This window comes from Mytilus galloprovincialis, chromosome 7 (genome assembly GCF_965363235.1).
Source record: "Mytilus galloprovincialis chromosome 7, xbMytGall1.hap1.1, whole genome shotgun sequence".
In the NCBI taxonomy this organism is placed as follows: Eukaryota; Metazoa; Mollusca; class Bivalvia; order Mytilida; family Mytilidae; genus Mytilus; species Mytilus galloprovincialis.
Window position 1 is genome coordinate 47,303,203 of NC_134844.1, and position 17,329 is coordinate 47,320,531.

General features: G+C 32.6%; 1 protein-coding gene across 5 annotated transcripts in view; it reads right to left on the bottom strand.

Moving 5' to 3' along the window:
- Positions 1 to 9,820: 9,820 nt before the first annotated feature.
- The window catches only part of LOC143083135 (sperm-specific sodium:proton exchanger-like), a 70,878-nt gene continuing 63,369 nt past the window's right edge, over positions 9,821 to 17,329 (bottom strand). For all 5 annotated transcript variants that reach the window (XM_076259362.1, XM_076259364.1, XM_076259363.1 and 2 more), the window contains one exon: positions 9,821 to 10,345. In XM_076259362.1, the coding sequence (XP_076115477.1) occupies positions 9,877 to 10,345 (469 nt within the window). In that variant the 3' untranslated portion in view covers positions 9,821 to 9,876. The remainder of the gene's footprint in view (positions 10,346 to 17,329) is intronic.

Genomic DNA, 17,329 nt, shown 5'->3' on the forward strand with positions numbered 1-17,329 from the left:
GTTAGTTTTCTTGCTACAATTGTTTTACATTGTCATTTCATGGCCTTTTATAGCTTACTATGCAGTATGGGCTTTGCTCATGGTTGAAGGCCATGCGGTGACCTATAGTTGTTTATTTCAATAATATTGTCATTTTGGTCGCTTGTGGAGAGTTGTCTCATCGGCAATCATACCGAATCTTCTTTTATATGTATATATTTATAGTATACACAAGGTATTATCCTGCAATTAATATTTGTCACTTTTTAAGAACACATTATTCTAAATCTAGGCCTAGAAGTGTTTACTTCTCACTTAAGCTGTTATCACACCTTACCGGATAGCACGAACAGACGTCTAACGGATAAAAGAAAAAGGTTTCCGATGACAAAATTGTTTTTGAAGATACGGATTAAAAACGGAAACGCAACGGAAACGGAACGGACAAGTACCGTAAAAAACGGACACCTACAGGATGTACAACGGGCACTTCATCCGTTGAACGTCCCTTAATTCAAAGTTTTGAACATGCTCAAAATTTTCCACCGGAGAAAAGGGACATTGATGAATAAAACGGATGCTGAACGGACATGAAACGAAAACTAAGGGATGTCTAACGGACATGAACGGATTGAAAAAAGTTATCCGTTCGGCGTCCGTTTGCGTTATCCAATAAGGTATGACCGGTGCTTAAAACTCCGGTCACAACTTACCTGATAGCGCAAACGGACGCTGAACCGATAACTTTTTTCCATTCGTTCGTGTCCGTAAGCCGCGTTGTTTAAGAAATAATTCATGGGGGCTTGAATATATCGTTATTTTACCACGGGTTGGCCCTTTATGACAAATATTTTACCCTGAGCGATAGGGTAAAATATCGGCATAAAGGGACAACCCGTGGTAAAATAACGATATATTCAAGCCCCCATGAATTATTTCGATTCTGATAAGACAAATATAGCAATTGTTTTGGTTCAAAGCGCACTAGATGGAGGCAAATATTTGCCGTTCCCATAAATTAACCCACTTTAAGATTGGCGGTAAAGAACGGAGCAAACAGATTTAGTGACATGCTCAAACTATTTACAATAATATATTTAGATAGATTTGGATGAATTTTAATGATAATTTACTTATATATCTTCTATGTATATAAAAAAGGGCTTATACCACATTTTAGTATTGTTTGTTTACGTTTCATTCTGGTGATGATTTTCGGTATCAGAAGCGTGTATTTTCCCGAAAAATGCTTAAACTATTACGTTATCATTCTATGACGTCGTGTACTCCATCCATAAACAATCATATGACGTGGGAGTACAATCAGAACAGCCCAACCAATATATTCATATTTTACCACGGGTGTGTACTCAAAGCGTTTGAAGGACGTCATGTTTGAATGTCCGTTAGACGTCGGTCGATATCGGTTTCATTTCGCTCAGTGTCAGACTGTCCGCTTTGTCAGTCGATGTCCGTTTTGTCCGATGGAAAAAGTTGAGCATGTTCAAAACTTTGAACGGACGTTCAACGGATGAAGTGTCCGGTAAGCGTCCGTTTTTTTTTACAATACTCGTCCGTTCTGTGTCCGTTTTGTATCCGTTATTTGTCTTATATTAAGGTATATAGGATTTTTTTTTCTGAAACAAGCACTAGACCCATATATTTCATCCTTTAGTATTGTGATGTTTTATGTTATAAAGTCAACCTGTAGCTTTGATATATAAAAATGATAGGAATATGAAGCGAGATGATGTATCAAATATTCTTGCTTTCTACGTTTTCAAGACAAAATATTCAACTCAAACACGCCTAGCATAAAAAGGTGAACTCGATTTTCTCTTTTCGATACAATTGTTACCCTTTTTGGGGAATTTTTTCTTGTGTCACCTAATGGAAGGGCAGACAAGAAAATTACTAAACTAATAGATTGATATGTTCTCCGTCCGTAGTAATTTTTCAAAAAAAATCGAAGGTTATAAAGGTACGCATTTTCGGCATTGAATAATGTCTGTGGAATCGAATTCATCCAAATCATGTTAATATTTATATATTATAAAATAATCTTATTTATACTTGAAATGTATGGATTTTTCTACAGGCAATTCTTAAAATTGTATCTGTATACACTGATAAAAAAATAATCAAGTTAACCGCGCAAAAAAGGTAAACTCGAATAGTACCGCGTACTGATAAAGTTTCTTTGTTTATTTTGGGAAATAACTATATTTTTACAATAGAAATTACATTTTAATTACTAGTAGTTGAAATAAACTCTAGCATAGCTATTTTGATAGTTTTATCTTTATATAGTAATAATGCACGCGTGTTGGATTGCCAGTCATAGTTAATCCTGAGCGCCCATGTTTTTATCAATAATATATTTCATTACACAAAGTAACCAGAAAGTCTCAACATTGTGACAGAAAGACTCAACCAATACCTTTTTATCTCAACCATTTAGAATTTTTCATTTCTGTGCTAAGACTAGGATTGACAAACAAATATTCTTGCATTTTACAGACGTGGTTATCGTTTTATGCATAAACAAAACCTCAAATAATTGACATATTTTCTTGCTAAATCATTAATATCATAGCAGTTCTATCGGTTTAAAAGAAAGTAAACATGATAATCCGTAGGAAAAAAGTGATTGTGACTTCAATTTCAGATATTTTGAACCAAGAAGAGACTTATTAGCTACAATTATCATTTATCTATGGCATGACATTCTCCTTTTTTACAAAAAAATCATTCATTTTCAGTAAATTGACGAAAAGTCGACCTACCCTGTGTTTATTTTGGATATTTTGAACCAGAAAAGCTCAACAGGAAGTGCCAGAATACTTTTTACTGGCTCAACATTTGGTTGAGATTAGATGGTTTACCAGGCGTGATGTATAAATCGGAAACTCAAGAGAACAAATATAATATTACACTATTGGATATAGACATAGATAGACTCAAAGGCGGATTTAGAGGGGGCAAGTTCCCGTCTCCTCTTTTGTGAAAAAAAATGGTTGATTAGCTCCTATTCAGTCAGTCCCCCACCCCCTTATAAAATTTTCTAGATCCGACACTCAGATGTAAAAAAAAAAGAGACCCATATGCGTGGTCATTAATCAGACGGAGATTTAACCTTCGGGAAGCCTGTCTGTGAAAAAGTAAAAAAAACAAAATTTCACGAAGTCAGTTTATCAGTTTTGATCAAATTAATTATATCACGCTAGCCTATATATTAATATATAAAAGTAGGCTATATCTGAGACTACTATAACACATGTGTTATAGTAGTCTCAGGCTATAGAGACCTGTAATCGGTATGTACAATTTTCTTAGTGTACAAAGGACCACTTATATGCCACTTCAGGTCAGCTATTAGATAGTTAAAAACTGATATTTGGTAATGCTTTACTCCATTTTTAATCAAAATTTATAAAAATAAAAATGTAAATGAGAAAAATAATGTTTTTTTTTTTCAGTGAGACAAAATTTGGAAAGATTTGAATTTTTATACTATCTCAGTCCATAATAAGTTGTTCTTTATGTTTTTTTTTCCAAAATCTGACATTTCAAGTACCGCAAATGAAATTAAATTCACCACTACATTTTTTTAAAAGAAAGACACATAATCATGATAATATTTGTCCTAGGGGTAGCTTACAATGGATTCATTGTTCACATAACTACGATATTGTTATATCATGTTTATGAATTGAATTTATGTTGTTCTTGGCTGAGTTTAGCCACAAACTTATTCGTAACAATATAGGAACAAGCCGTCTGCTATAAACCGTCTATAAACACAGACTGGTATTTTTGCCAATCAACAGCTACAAACTTTATAACAACAATTTTCTCCTCTACTTCTTCAAAACGTAATGTCAAGGCATTAAGTCGTCTGCTTTGTTTTTAGTAACAAACGGCACTGAGGGTAATAACCTACTGGCTAAAACAAAGAAGGGATGAAAGATACTAGAGGAACATTCAAACTCATGGATAGAAAATAAACTGACAATGCCACGACTGAAAAAGAAAAAGACTAACAGACAAACAATAGTACACATAACACAACATAGACAACTAAAGAATAAGCAACACGAAAAACTAGTGGTGATCTGTGGTGCCCCGGAAGGATAGGCAGATCCTGCTCTACACCTGACACCCGACGTGTTTCTCATGCTAGTACAAACCCGGTGACAAGTCTTATTCGGATGATAGGTCACCAATCTAATTAAAAACCGATCTCCCACGCGACAGAAAACGGGAGCGATGAGAGATCGGTTTTTAATTAGATTGATAGGTCACATTCGTGAAAGGGGACGACGGCATTGTAATTACGACATCAGGAACATCCGCTATCACTCTGAAACGGATATTACATAACGGTCAACCAACTCGTGATGGCGTCCGTAAAATTAACGAAGGGATGATTTCAACATCACCATTTCGAACTCTTGGTTTAATAGCTTCCTACTGAGCAGCAACTCTCTATCACGGAAATTATGTTAGGAAATACAAGCCCGAAAATATCGTGTTAATCGGGAGATACATACTCCGTATGAAGGTGCTGCTGGAATGTTGCTACTTAGAATTGGAAAATTCACTATTGGTAAGCTGAAATCATCTCTTTTGGCGTAAAATTTGTTTTCAACCGATCTTCATTGTCAATTTCTATAGATGTAAGTCAAGATCTGAGGCAGACTTAACTGCATCTGTTGTATCTTTTGTCTCAAGTTCAATTGGATAGATGGGTACAACATAGTCACCAAATTTTTAATTATTTAGTAAGAGAACATCATCTATTTAGCGGAAAGTAAAGTTAAAAGATACTGCTTTTCTTTCTTCCTAAGAAGTTCCTGTATGAGGTAAGCCTCATAAGAATGAAGGAAAAAGTCAGAAAGAATAGGGCACAGTTGGTTCCAATTGGAATGTCGATTGTTTGTTGAAAAACACGTCCTTCAAATGTAACAAACATGTTGTCATTCATAAACAAGCACAATCATCTTGATAATGCCAGTATCAGAGATGTTTTGTTTGAATCAGTGAAACGGCTCTTTTCAGGGCCATCAATGTTTTACAGAAAGAATCTACCTTTTTTGTACATACGAGAATTTTAAGACACAAATTATATGTTACTGAATCAAATAAGGCCAAGTGCTTTTACAATGATTCAAAATGCCTTTTCACTGTTAGTTCGGTATAATAAAACAATTGTGGCCACTTAGAAGCGATGGATATCTAAACTTGTCAACCCTTTAACGTTATTTCACTTCGGGCTGCGCTTTCTGCGAGATAATCTTCTCGTGTTGACAATTTTGTATATTCACCTTTTCAACTGACCATAATTGTATAGTACACTATACCGTATAGTAAGCACTGTGAATATCAATAAAAGGCCTCGACAATAAATGAAAGAGAACACCAACGGCCTGATCTATACTATAAATAGAGAGTTCTTTTATTGGAAATCATACCACGTCTTCTTATTTTATATAAAGCAATCAATGAAAAAAAAAAAAAAAAAAAAATGGAAGACAGCAACTAACGACAACCACGTACATAATGTGACAGTGTTAAATCTGGGTCCATAATCTGGGACAGTAGTGTAACATCACAACATAAGACTGTTGCTAGACTAGTTCCCGATCGCAATAATAAGTATGAGAGAGTATGCTAAAAGCTAATACCTGGAACGTAGTACCGGGAACCAGGATAGACTGTTGCAAACTGTAATTTCGGTTAAAATTGCTGACCCAATAGATTGACTAGAAGCACAATCAAAGTGATCGAAATCACTGATGGAAAGATAAGTACAGTAGTTTGAATAATTTCAAATCATATAGTCCGAGACATGTTTAGCATAGTACCTCTTCAACTTTATACTATACTATTGCAGATAATTGCATTTACTGCTGCAGCAGTTCTTAAAGAAAGATTAAAAAAAATGTCAGAGGATGACACAAGTAGATTGTGAATTGATTACACTGGGTCCCTATTTGCATAAAAAAAAACATTTCAATTATAATTTTAAAACAATAGAAATTACAAAAAAGTTTCTTCCTTTACGAGTTTATTATTTATCATTGTTATTGTAGGACATGGGTCAATACAATAGATAAACTTGAAAGTAAGAAATGTTCTCCAAAAGTTAGCATGATAAGGTTGAAACATAAACATATGAACCTTTATTATCATCAAATGGTTGCTTATTTATTTATAAGCAATAAAATAACACCGAAAATGAAAAGTTGTAGGGTGATATATATTTGTATGAAGCTTTGTTTTTCTGAAGGAAGAAGACCTGGAAGCTTCAAACCTTGTATGGATATACCTTATGTTACCAAGTTTACGCTAGTCAACTGTCCATGGTCTGTGAACTCATTTTCATCATGTTCATGTTACAGCGACTGCTTAAGAAATTCAAAGTATAGTTTTAATATGAATTTCTCACATATCATTAGAATTATAAGATAACTATATTTGGTATAGGGGTTAATTGTAACTTCTACCTGTCCGCCAGGCAGGGCTTATATCTTATCTCGACCTCATGTGATCAAGGTTAAATTTACGTGATTATGTCCGTTTCTCGGTTAGCCGTAGGTAGTGTATGGAAGGATTGTTATGGGTACATGCCAGTCTGGCAGGTTTCATCTGACGTTAACCACATTTTCATGATTCTAGTGTCAATATTAATATTTGAGTTTTGGTCTGTTTTTAAAATACTATAAGCAATCAGTCAACTATATTTGGTGTACATGTCTGTCTGACAGGTATCATCTGTCCTTGACATCATTCTCATGGTTCATTGGTCAATGTAAAGTTTCTGTAGTTTGGTCCTCATTTCAGATACTATAATAGGTCAATTTTATTTGGTGAAGGAGTTTACATGTGTGCCTGACAGGTTTCATCTTACCTCATTTTCATGGTTCATTGTCAGTAATTTTTCCCCTGGATATGCCTGTTTCTTAGATATTACAAGTTATAGGATTTATATATGGTGCACCGTGCATGGAATGATTGTAAGTTGTACATGTGTCTGTCAAGTACCATTTGACCTTGACCTCATTTTCATGGTTCATTGGTCAATGTTCGGTTTTTAGTTTTTGTGTTTCTTTAATACTATAGGCAAAAGGTCATCTTTATTTGGTGTATGGAATGATTTCAAATTGTAGATGTCTATTTTAAGTAATATTGACCTTGACCTCAAAATCAATAGGGATATTTCTTTAATTATATGTGACCTTACAACATTGAAAGATTGCAACCACCTCAATAATTTGATTTAGCATCAGAAAACCGCATTTTTGTACAAATATTTTTTAGTAATTTTGACATTGACCTTAGGCACAAAAACTATATACTGTGGATTCATTATTTATAATGGTGAGATACTGATTTTGGCAATACAATGTAATAACTATTTTTCTCAATTAGCAATACAACTCTGCTTCTTAACAGTTATACATCAGTCATTATAATTTGTTGAACACCATTGCACACAGCTTTCTGTTTTCAGTGCCATGAAGATTGTAAAATTCTCTAGTTTAAGAATTTTTTTAATTGTCATAGGTATACACAGCTAATATAATATGCTAGTTGTAATGGTAACTGTAAATCGTTTACATAGTTCTATATCTTCATAGCACTTGTACTAAGATATAACAACTATTTCATAATTTGTATGAGGTAGGATTTTGCTAAATGTTCCATTAATTAAGGTTAAATGCAATACACAGATGTTTATACCTCTGCCTTAAGAAAACAAGATTGAACTTTAACCTATAACCTTTTTTTACTCCTTGTGACTTGTATGGAGAGCATTGGCATCCATATCACAAATTCCTTCAATATCATACAATGAAAAAACTAGCAGATCCCCATAATTCTTCAATCATCAAAAAAGTTTCAGTGCAATTGTGAAGTCTGCGAAATTATTAAAACTAGAGGCTCTCAAGAGCCTGTGTCGCTCACCTGTTACTGTATTTACTGATGTCGGCCATCTTGGTTGGTAGGCGGGGTCATTAGACACTTTTTTTTTAAATAGATACCCTAATAATGACTGTGGCCAAGTTTGGTTAAATTTGGCCCATAGTTTTAGAAAAGAAGATTTTTGTACAAAGTTACAAAAATGACAAAAAGTTGTTCAATATTGACTACAAAGGGCAATAACTCCTTAAGGGGTCCTCTGACAATTTTGGTCATCTTGACTTATTTGTAGATCTGACTTTGCTAAACATTATTGCTGTTTACAGTTTATCTCTATCTATAATAGTATTCAAGATAATAACCAAAAACTGCAAAATTTCCTTAAAATTACCAATTTTAGGGCAGCAACCCAACAACAGGTTGTCAGATTCATCTGAAAATTTGTTAGGGGATAGATCTTATTCTGATGGACACTTGAAATATTTGCCCTAAATGTCTTAGTTTCAAAGATATAAAGCAAAAACTGCATTTGACCACTATGTTCTAATTTTAGCCATGTCGGCCATTTTGTTTGGTAGGCGGGGTCATTGGACACATTTTTTAAACTTTATACCACAATGATGATTGTGGCCAAGTTTGGTTAAATTTGGCACAGTAGTTTCAGAGAAGAAGATTTTAGTACAAGTCACAAAAAATGACGAAAAGTTGTTCAATATTGACTATAAAGGGCAGTCTGTATCTATAATAGTATTCAAGATAACAACCAAAAACTGCAAAATTTCCTTAAAATTACCAATTCAGGGGCAGCAACCTAACAACAGGTTGTCCGATTCGACTGAAAATTTCAGGGCAGATAGATCCTGACCTGATCAACAATTTTAACCCATGTCAGATTTGCTCTAAATGCTTTGGTTTTAAAGATATAAGCCAAAATATACATTTTACCCCTGTGTTCTATTTTTAGCCATGGTGGCCATCTTGGTTTGATGGCCAGGTCATCGGACACATTTTTTAAACTACCATACCCCAAGGATGATTGTGGCCAAGTTTGGTTAAATTTGGCCACGTAGTTTCAGAGGAGAAGATTTTTGTAAAAGTTTACGAATGGCGTCCAAAAAAAGTTTACAAATGCCGGACGCCAAGTGATGAGAAAAGCTCACTTTACCTTTCAGGTCAGGTGAGCTAAAAAATAGGGATTTTTCCTCTACAATGTATTTTGTCTCAAATGCAGTCTGATTGATATTGTGGGAATACTGTTGGACCAACATATGACACAAACAGACTATCCTCTTTATAACTCACAACACAAAAATGACTAAGTTCAATACATGAGAAACTTCGGAAAACATTATGTAAATGTGTTTCAAAAGTAGGAGATGCACACCTATTTGTTCAATCCTCCTGAACATGCATGAAACATTTGCCACTGGACATTAAGCAACAAACAATTAACCAATCTATTTGCTTAATTATTGAGCAACATTTAAACAATGTTGAATAACTGTGGAGTTGACAATACCTAGACACTTTCTCTTCCAGTGAACAAAATGACTTAAATTCAAAAATGGAGAACCTGAGAAAATGTCATTCAAATCTGTTTGAAATGTGTGCAACATAGACTTATTTGAAGGAAAAGAGTGGACATAGGCATGAGATTAAAACAAGGTAATCAATCTTTAAGTGTTTTTGACCTATAGAATGGTTTCTAAACCTGTTCCTGCTTCTGGAAATTTTCAATTATCCTCCTACCCATACTGATTTTTTGTTGCCTTTACATGAATTGTTGACAGACAAAGTGAAAGCTAAAGGGCTACCACAACATTGATGCAATGTCCCAATAAATAGTTTTTTCTCAAGGATATAGCATTTCCTTTTGCAATTTTCTGAATACTGAAACCAAAAAATTACAAAAATAGCAAGTTTATATATTATTTATTACTAATTTTAATATAAAACATTAAATTAACAAATTTACAGTCTTGTGTCCTGTGTTGTATCAGAAACATTCTGTCCTGAGGTATCAACTATTTTTGAATCTTGATGGTTAACTTTTGAAATTGAGTTGTTAGAGTTGTTTGGCAAAGGCTTTGAGGCCCCAAGAGGGTCAGAAATTGTCACCTTCAGGTTATGCTTTGCATTCTTTTTATCATGTGGAGCCGAAACTGTCTGGGCTACTGGTGTTTTAACTTTTAATCTAGTTCCATCTTCCACCTTGTCATCTTCGTCATCAGAATATTTCCTTGCATGTAACTGTGCATTAAGTTTATCCAATGAAATGACAGATGATAAATGTGAGATACTGCTACCACTTCCTTCTACAGAGGAGCCTCTTTCTGGTTCTTCTTGTATTGATTTTTCAGGTTTAAAATTTACCTTGTCACGACCTTCTAACATTCCTGGTGTGGAGAGGGCCCCACAGATTGGATTCTTGAACATTTCCCTAAAAAAATTAGAAAATATCACAAAATTTACAAAAGATTCCAATTTCTGAATGTTTTTCATTGTTCATGTATTGGCAAAAGTTATATAGAACTTTGAGAAGATTTAGAGACACTCAAATACAATAGCCAATAATTGTGACTGCAATATGAAGAATAAAAAAAAACTTGCCATCAGTTCATTTGTTGAGTATTTGACATACAACTTAAAAGGTTTCCGTAAAATTATCAACCTTTTCTTGCCTTTCCACTACTTCATTTTAAATCAATCAGCGTTGTACAAGCAACGTACAGTCTATCAAGAATTCAAGAACATTATAACTCAGAATTGAACTGTATATTTAGCTTTAAAAAAAGTTACCAGTATATAGTGGAAATATGCATCTGAGGCTCAACACATGATTAAATTGAAGATTATGGCTAACACAGATGTCCCTATCCAAAAAGAAGAAATTCAAGTTTGAACACATGTGTTGTGTTTCACATACAGCAGTTTGAAATTTTAATTATTGAAGCATAAACAAGTTAAAGAACCTTATTAATCGAGAATTAAAACATTGATAATATCAAACACTCAAAACTAGCAAGCGACATCATAGTGGTATATGTGGGGCTCATTGGGGTATTAGCATTATGCATGATTGGCCGATTTACTGTTATCATGAATACTGAAAGTTAAAATATGCATTGAAAACGGGAAAAGAAGTTTGGTTGGTCTTATGAAATTACAAGTGTTATTATTACCCTGATAAGCAGAATCATGGATCGGACCACAACCCACACATCCCAAATTAATATGATGAAGTTGTTTTCCTATTAGAGTTTATAATGATAATCAAAGTCACTTCATTTGGAAGGATATAAGGCATGGAATTACTGTATTTGTAGAAGATATCATTCTGTAAAGGTATGCTTTTTTTCCTATTTATCAAAATTTCACTAAATTTCGATATCTTTCATATTGAGCAAATAAACAGTTATTCCAGCATTGTATGATACCCCCATTTTTTGACTTTTTAATCAGGATGCAGCCAAATTGCCTTGTAGAAAAGGTTGCAACATGATATACTAAGGCAATATAAATTAAAGAACCTTTCTGAAAATGTGCACATACCCCAAGCCCTAACATTGTCCCTGGTCAAACAAAATCTCACTGGATTCACAAGTCAAAGACTTTTACTAAAGTAATCTTTTTGTAAAATAACTGATAAAATTTCTAGTGGACATGAACATCCATATATTAATTATGTAGTTTATTTCATATTCTTCAAAGGGGCAACTCATAAAAAAAAATTGAATTATAATTTTCTGTACTTTTTTAGCCTAATTTTAGTGACAAAGCTATACTTGAATATAGTGATCTTAAAATGAATAAGGATCTTGAAGTCATTTCATCTGACCATAATTAAAAAGTCACATACAAATTGTTTGATGTATCACATGTAGTCCAAGATGACAGATGAATTCATTATTATTTGTTGGAAACAAATTTTCATTGATTTTGTGGGTATAAGTGAACCATGAATTTAATGTTCAACAAATGACATATTTTATATATAGGCTTGTATGCAGACTTCGACAAACAACAAAGATGCAAGTTTTCTTTAATCCACGAAAATAAGTAAATCCACAGTTTTCGATAAAGTGGGGTATAATTCAAGAGGGTAACTATCAAAATTGTCTAGTTTACCCATAATCACAGAGCACAAATTAGTCCATTGGAAAAGAGGTCAAGGCTGTAACATTTATACTCTTTGCTACCAATCCAATATTGTTTATACTAACTGAGGAAGAGACCTCACTGTCTCAGAACATTCCCACTTACCAAATATTATTGAACTAAAATGAATCTTTATTGAGGAGGCTTCATTTGGAAAACATACCTAGACCACTGGAGCAAGCAATTGAGGTCAAGATCAAATTTAGATGGCATGACTACCAGCATGACCAGAGTACATTTACGGTATATTTGTAATGTGCCAATTGTTAATTAACACTGTAGTCTGAAATGTACCTATGTCTTGTTTTTATGACTTATCTCAGGCAAGACAAAACCGCTCACAGAAAAATACCTCTGCTCAATCCATCAGAACTCAAATCAGCAATTTGTTGAATTTTGAATCTTTGCTTGTGCATAACTCACTTGACTTTTACTTGTGCACGACTCACTCAATTTTTGCTTGTGCATGACATACTCCCTTGACTTTTTCTTGTGCATGACTCAATTGGCTTTTGCTTGTGTATAACTCACTTGACTTTTGATTGTGCATGACTCACTTGACTTTTGCTTTTGCTTGTCTCACTCAACTTTTGCTTGTGAATGACTCCTTTAGTCTGTAATGCTCTCCTGGCTTTTTTTGTGTGCATAAAATTGATATAATGCAACAAGACTATTGTGTTGGATGCAAATGGTCTTTCAAAATCAGGCTATACTGATAATTTTTGCTGAACATAGTTTTGTCTAGCCATTTTTATTTTCAAGATAATAAGCAAAAATTGTGATTTGGGGCAACAACTCTTAGACTTATTTTGTAGATTTGAGTTTTGAAATGATAATTTCTTTAGTTGTTCAAAGAATCAGTTGATCTATCATAGTTTTAAAAAAACACTTCCATATCAGAAATCATCACATTTGAAGAATGTTAAAAATTCCAAGGCAATTTAAAGAGGAACCCTGTAAAAGCAGGGCTTGAAACTTAAATGATTAGTTACTAAAGTAGGATTGACAAAGTAGCTAGCTCAGAAATTTTAAGACTTTTTAAGAAAGGTAGAAGGGATTCTGCATACAGTGGAGATGCATGGATAATCATGAAAATATACACCAAACACACAATCTACATGATCTGTCAAATGATGACTAGTTACCACCCCACAGCAGTTGTCTTGGACGACAATAACATGCATCTTTTGCAAGGTTGCAACAGGAAATCAGCTTATAAATTTGTAAAAGTATGCAATGTCCAAATTATAACCAGAAATTATATCAAATATCTTTAAGTTAACCAAAAAATAAGATACAAAACATTTGTGAAAAGAGTACTCAGAATGAAATGTCTGGCTTGCTTTGCCATTCATGAATAAATTCATGTTAATTCAACCCTTTAGATTTAAAACAATCAAAGACCCATGTAAATGAGTTCAAGGCCATATGAACCTTGCTGTACTGAAATCATTCCATACACTACATATACATAATCTAATGCATATAAAATCTAAAATCAGACTTATCACTTAATCATGAAAACTTTGCACTGACCAATGAATGATATAAATACTGTGAGGTTCAAAAGAACCAGGTGCAAGACAGACATGAATACCTTGCAATCATTCTATAGACCAAATATAGTTGACCTGTTGCTTATTGTATGTGTAATCCAGACTTTATAATAACCAAAACTTCACCTAGGATTACTTATCCTTGACATGAGGTCAAGGTCAGGTGAACATAAAAATCATGCTGAAATTTTGCTAGAAGAAAAATTGTGACAAACAAAGAGAAATCTATGGGGCTTCTGCATCTTTAATGATGGTTTATCTTGTAAGAAAGAAGGAAATAAACAAATATAATATCATGCAAGATAATAATAAAAAGAATCTACAAATATAACATAGTATGTTTCAAAATAACTAATAAAAACTATAAAATATCATAACATAAGTCAAAATTAAAAATATTTCATACAAAACAAAATAAAATAATAAATGTCTAATAAGGTCTTTAAAAATCTGTCATCCTTCACTGTGCATACTTCATGCATAATTATGGTAAAAAACTATATATTATATTAAGAATTTAAAAAACATGTGTGAATTTTCCACATGCGAAAAAAAATCTGTATTTCTGACACAATTAAATTGAACTAAATATCAGATAACAATTTAACATGGGAAGAGTTGCCTGGTTCAAGAAATGATATTATTTCAATGCTAAATTATAAATTCATCAAGAAAAAAAAAAATTTCAAGTAGTACACTGTACAAGACTCAGATAGTACAAGGCATTTGCAGTGCACCAAAAAAGTAAGAGTGTAGAAATAACCATGCATATAAGATACAACAAGCTTTATAAAAAGATGAAAAAATAAATACAAATAATAAGTTTTATAATATTGTGTATAGTGTATATAAGATCATATAAAGCTATTTTCATATATAAAAGTGATTATAACTAATATAAATTCAGAGAAGTGCAAGCCCTTTTAAACCTTAAATGCAGAGTGAAGATAATGCCTTCACACAAGTTTGAGTTGATCTGTGAAGACCTTTATTGTTTGACCTTCAGCCTGATCAAGATAACAGGTTAATGCTGGACAGTGCAGTGGTTATCACTTGTTTAATAATGGAACAACACTCTGGAAGATTACTTTTCAATAAAATCTATTTTTGAGGAAACCCAAAACATAGTAAATCAGGACTACTCAAAATATATTCAGTTTAAAGTTCTTTAAAGTAAAATTAAACACCAATAAGATTTGAAAGAAACTAAAAAGTGTAAATTTTGAGAGCAAGACAGTTGGTGAATATAAGCTTTCACAAGATAAATAGTTGATGAAAGCATACATGACATTGGAAAAATAAACACACATGCAAAAAAATGAAACAAAAGTCATTATCAAAAATCAATCAAAAATAAAATATAATGAATGTTTATATATAAATGAAATAAACAGTAAATATTACATGCAGTTTACAAATAAAACATGCAATACTTCATATAGGTACCCTGGTTTCAGAGTTTTTACATGTATGCTTATCTTGGAAAGACAGCTGTTTTTTTTATCTACCCTTTCATTTTTTATTAGACTTTATGTGACGATAAGTTATTTTAAATTAGCTGTTGCAGAACAGTAATACAAAAATATTTTCACTAATTTTCTCAAGATTTGTTTTGATAGGAATAGTATGACATAAACAAATAGAATATACAATTAAATACATATATAATGTCAGGTACCCAAATCTCTTAAAGACAATTAAATTCCAGTATATAACTAAATGCTAGCACAACAAATTTTTGCTTCAGTATTTGAAGGTTTTAGAGATTGATTGATTGTAGCTTGCACCATGTCTAGTGGTAAATATTTCACAATATTAAAGACAAAATGTACTAAGAAAGCACTTCCTTAATGACATGTTTTTTTTTATATTTCATAAAAAATAAGAAAGAATTTGTTCTCACAAGTATTCCAGATTGAAGGTTGTAGAAAGTGGGCTTTCAAGATTATCTGTATGACTTGGGTACCTCAACATTATATCTCCTTCCAAAGGTACCAAGGTCTGATGTTATTTTTTCTCACTTATTATAAATGTCCTAAAAATATACAATTGCATACAAGTTGCAATAAAAAACAGTCAATTTGATAAAGATACATGAAAATGAAAGTATGTGAGCCTTCAAATGAAGATGTGTCTTATATGCCTTCTCCCAATAATACAAGCACGAGTCCATGTTCTATTAGGGAAAGCCCAAATTTCACTCCCATCAATAATCAAAATAGCATGTGCACAGCTATATATTCTGTAGAAGAATCTGTGCAAGTTTGGTTAAATTTTGTGAATCTGTTTTTAAAAGTTGCTGATTAATAATGTGCATGTTATACAAATGACACAAGCGATTATTGTGTGTGGTTAAAGTGGAACAGTCAGACGATTGTAAAGTGTAATATAGACAAAAATTAAATCTAAAAATCAAAGTTCAAAATTGTTATGTAAAAGAAATATTTCATTTTAAACCATTATTATTGATTTTTTTTTCAATATTTCCTCTATCCCTAGTCACAATGTATATAAAAAAAACAAAAAAAAACAAACAGTTTCTTTTTTTTTATATAAATTTAATTACACGATTACCTGCTAGTATATTCTTTTAGTCCTTTATTATATGATATGGGCGCAGGACATTTGAGTGAAAAAATTTAAACTACTAGGGGACATTTGAGAGCCAACATTAGAGCCCATTTGAGCGCCGGATTAATCCGCTCACCTGTATTATCGATAGCCCATTTTAGCAAAAATTTACCTGGATGAATATGTTTTCCTTATCGATATACAAATAAACTCATCATAGAGACTCAAAGGCCAAACAGAGTACAAAGTTGAAGAGCATTGAGGACCAAAAATTCCTAAAAGTTGTTGAAACGAACAAAGGAAAAAAAAAAAATTGTGATGGATTCCGATATAGGATAGACAAAGTATTTACAGAGGAATGTGCACCACAATCGAGAAAAGATAAAGAGAAAGAGCAGTTCCTAATGCAATTAATTCTATGAACAGTATTGTACAGGGGGTATATCTAGAGCCAATTACGTACATTCTCTAGCTTATAAATTCCAGGCTAGAACAGACTTTTAACATTTGATTTAACCTTTTAGACTTTTAGTTCTGTATTTTAATGGACATGTCTTGAGTCTATAAAACTTTTTTAATTTATTATATATTATTTATTTACTAAAAAGGATTAAAAATATTTCGCAAAAATGGGCTTTGACAATTTTAATTTTTGCTAAAATGGGTTAAAATTCTGGCGCTCAAATTGGTTCTACTTTGGTGCTCAAACGTCCTATTTTTTGCGCTCAAATGTCCTATCAATACACTCAAATGTCCTCCACCGTATGATGTATCCTTAACGAAACTTTATTAATAGTCTATTAGCCAATTCCTTATTTGATTTTGATATTAAACACATTTCGTAAAAGTTGTTGTTACCCTTTGCATTTTTTAGACTGGTTCTAAACTGGTTATTGCCTATGCAAAGTATAGCTTGAGATATAAATATTGACGTATTCTTTTCCAATCTTTAATAAAAAGTTAAACATTTATAAAAAATTTGGAAAAACCTTTCAGCTAACAAACATAAAGCCTAGAAACATTTGCTCTTCAATAGTAATGAAAACTTATGTCCCTTCTAAGGGGAACATCTTGTTCAAATGCATCTTTAATTACAGGGTCAATCATGTATAGAATTGACAATCAGACTTTTGTATTCA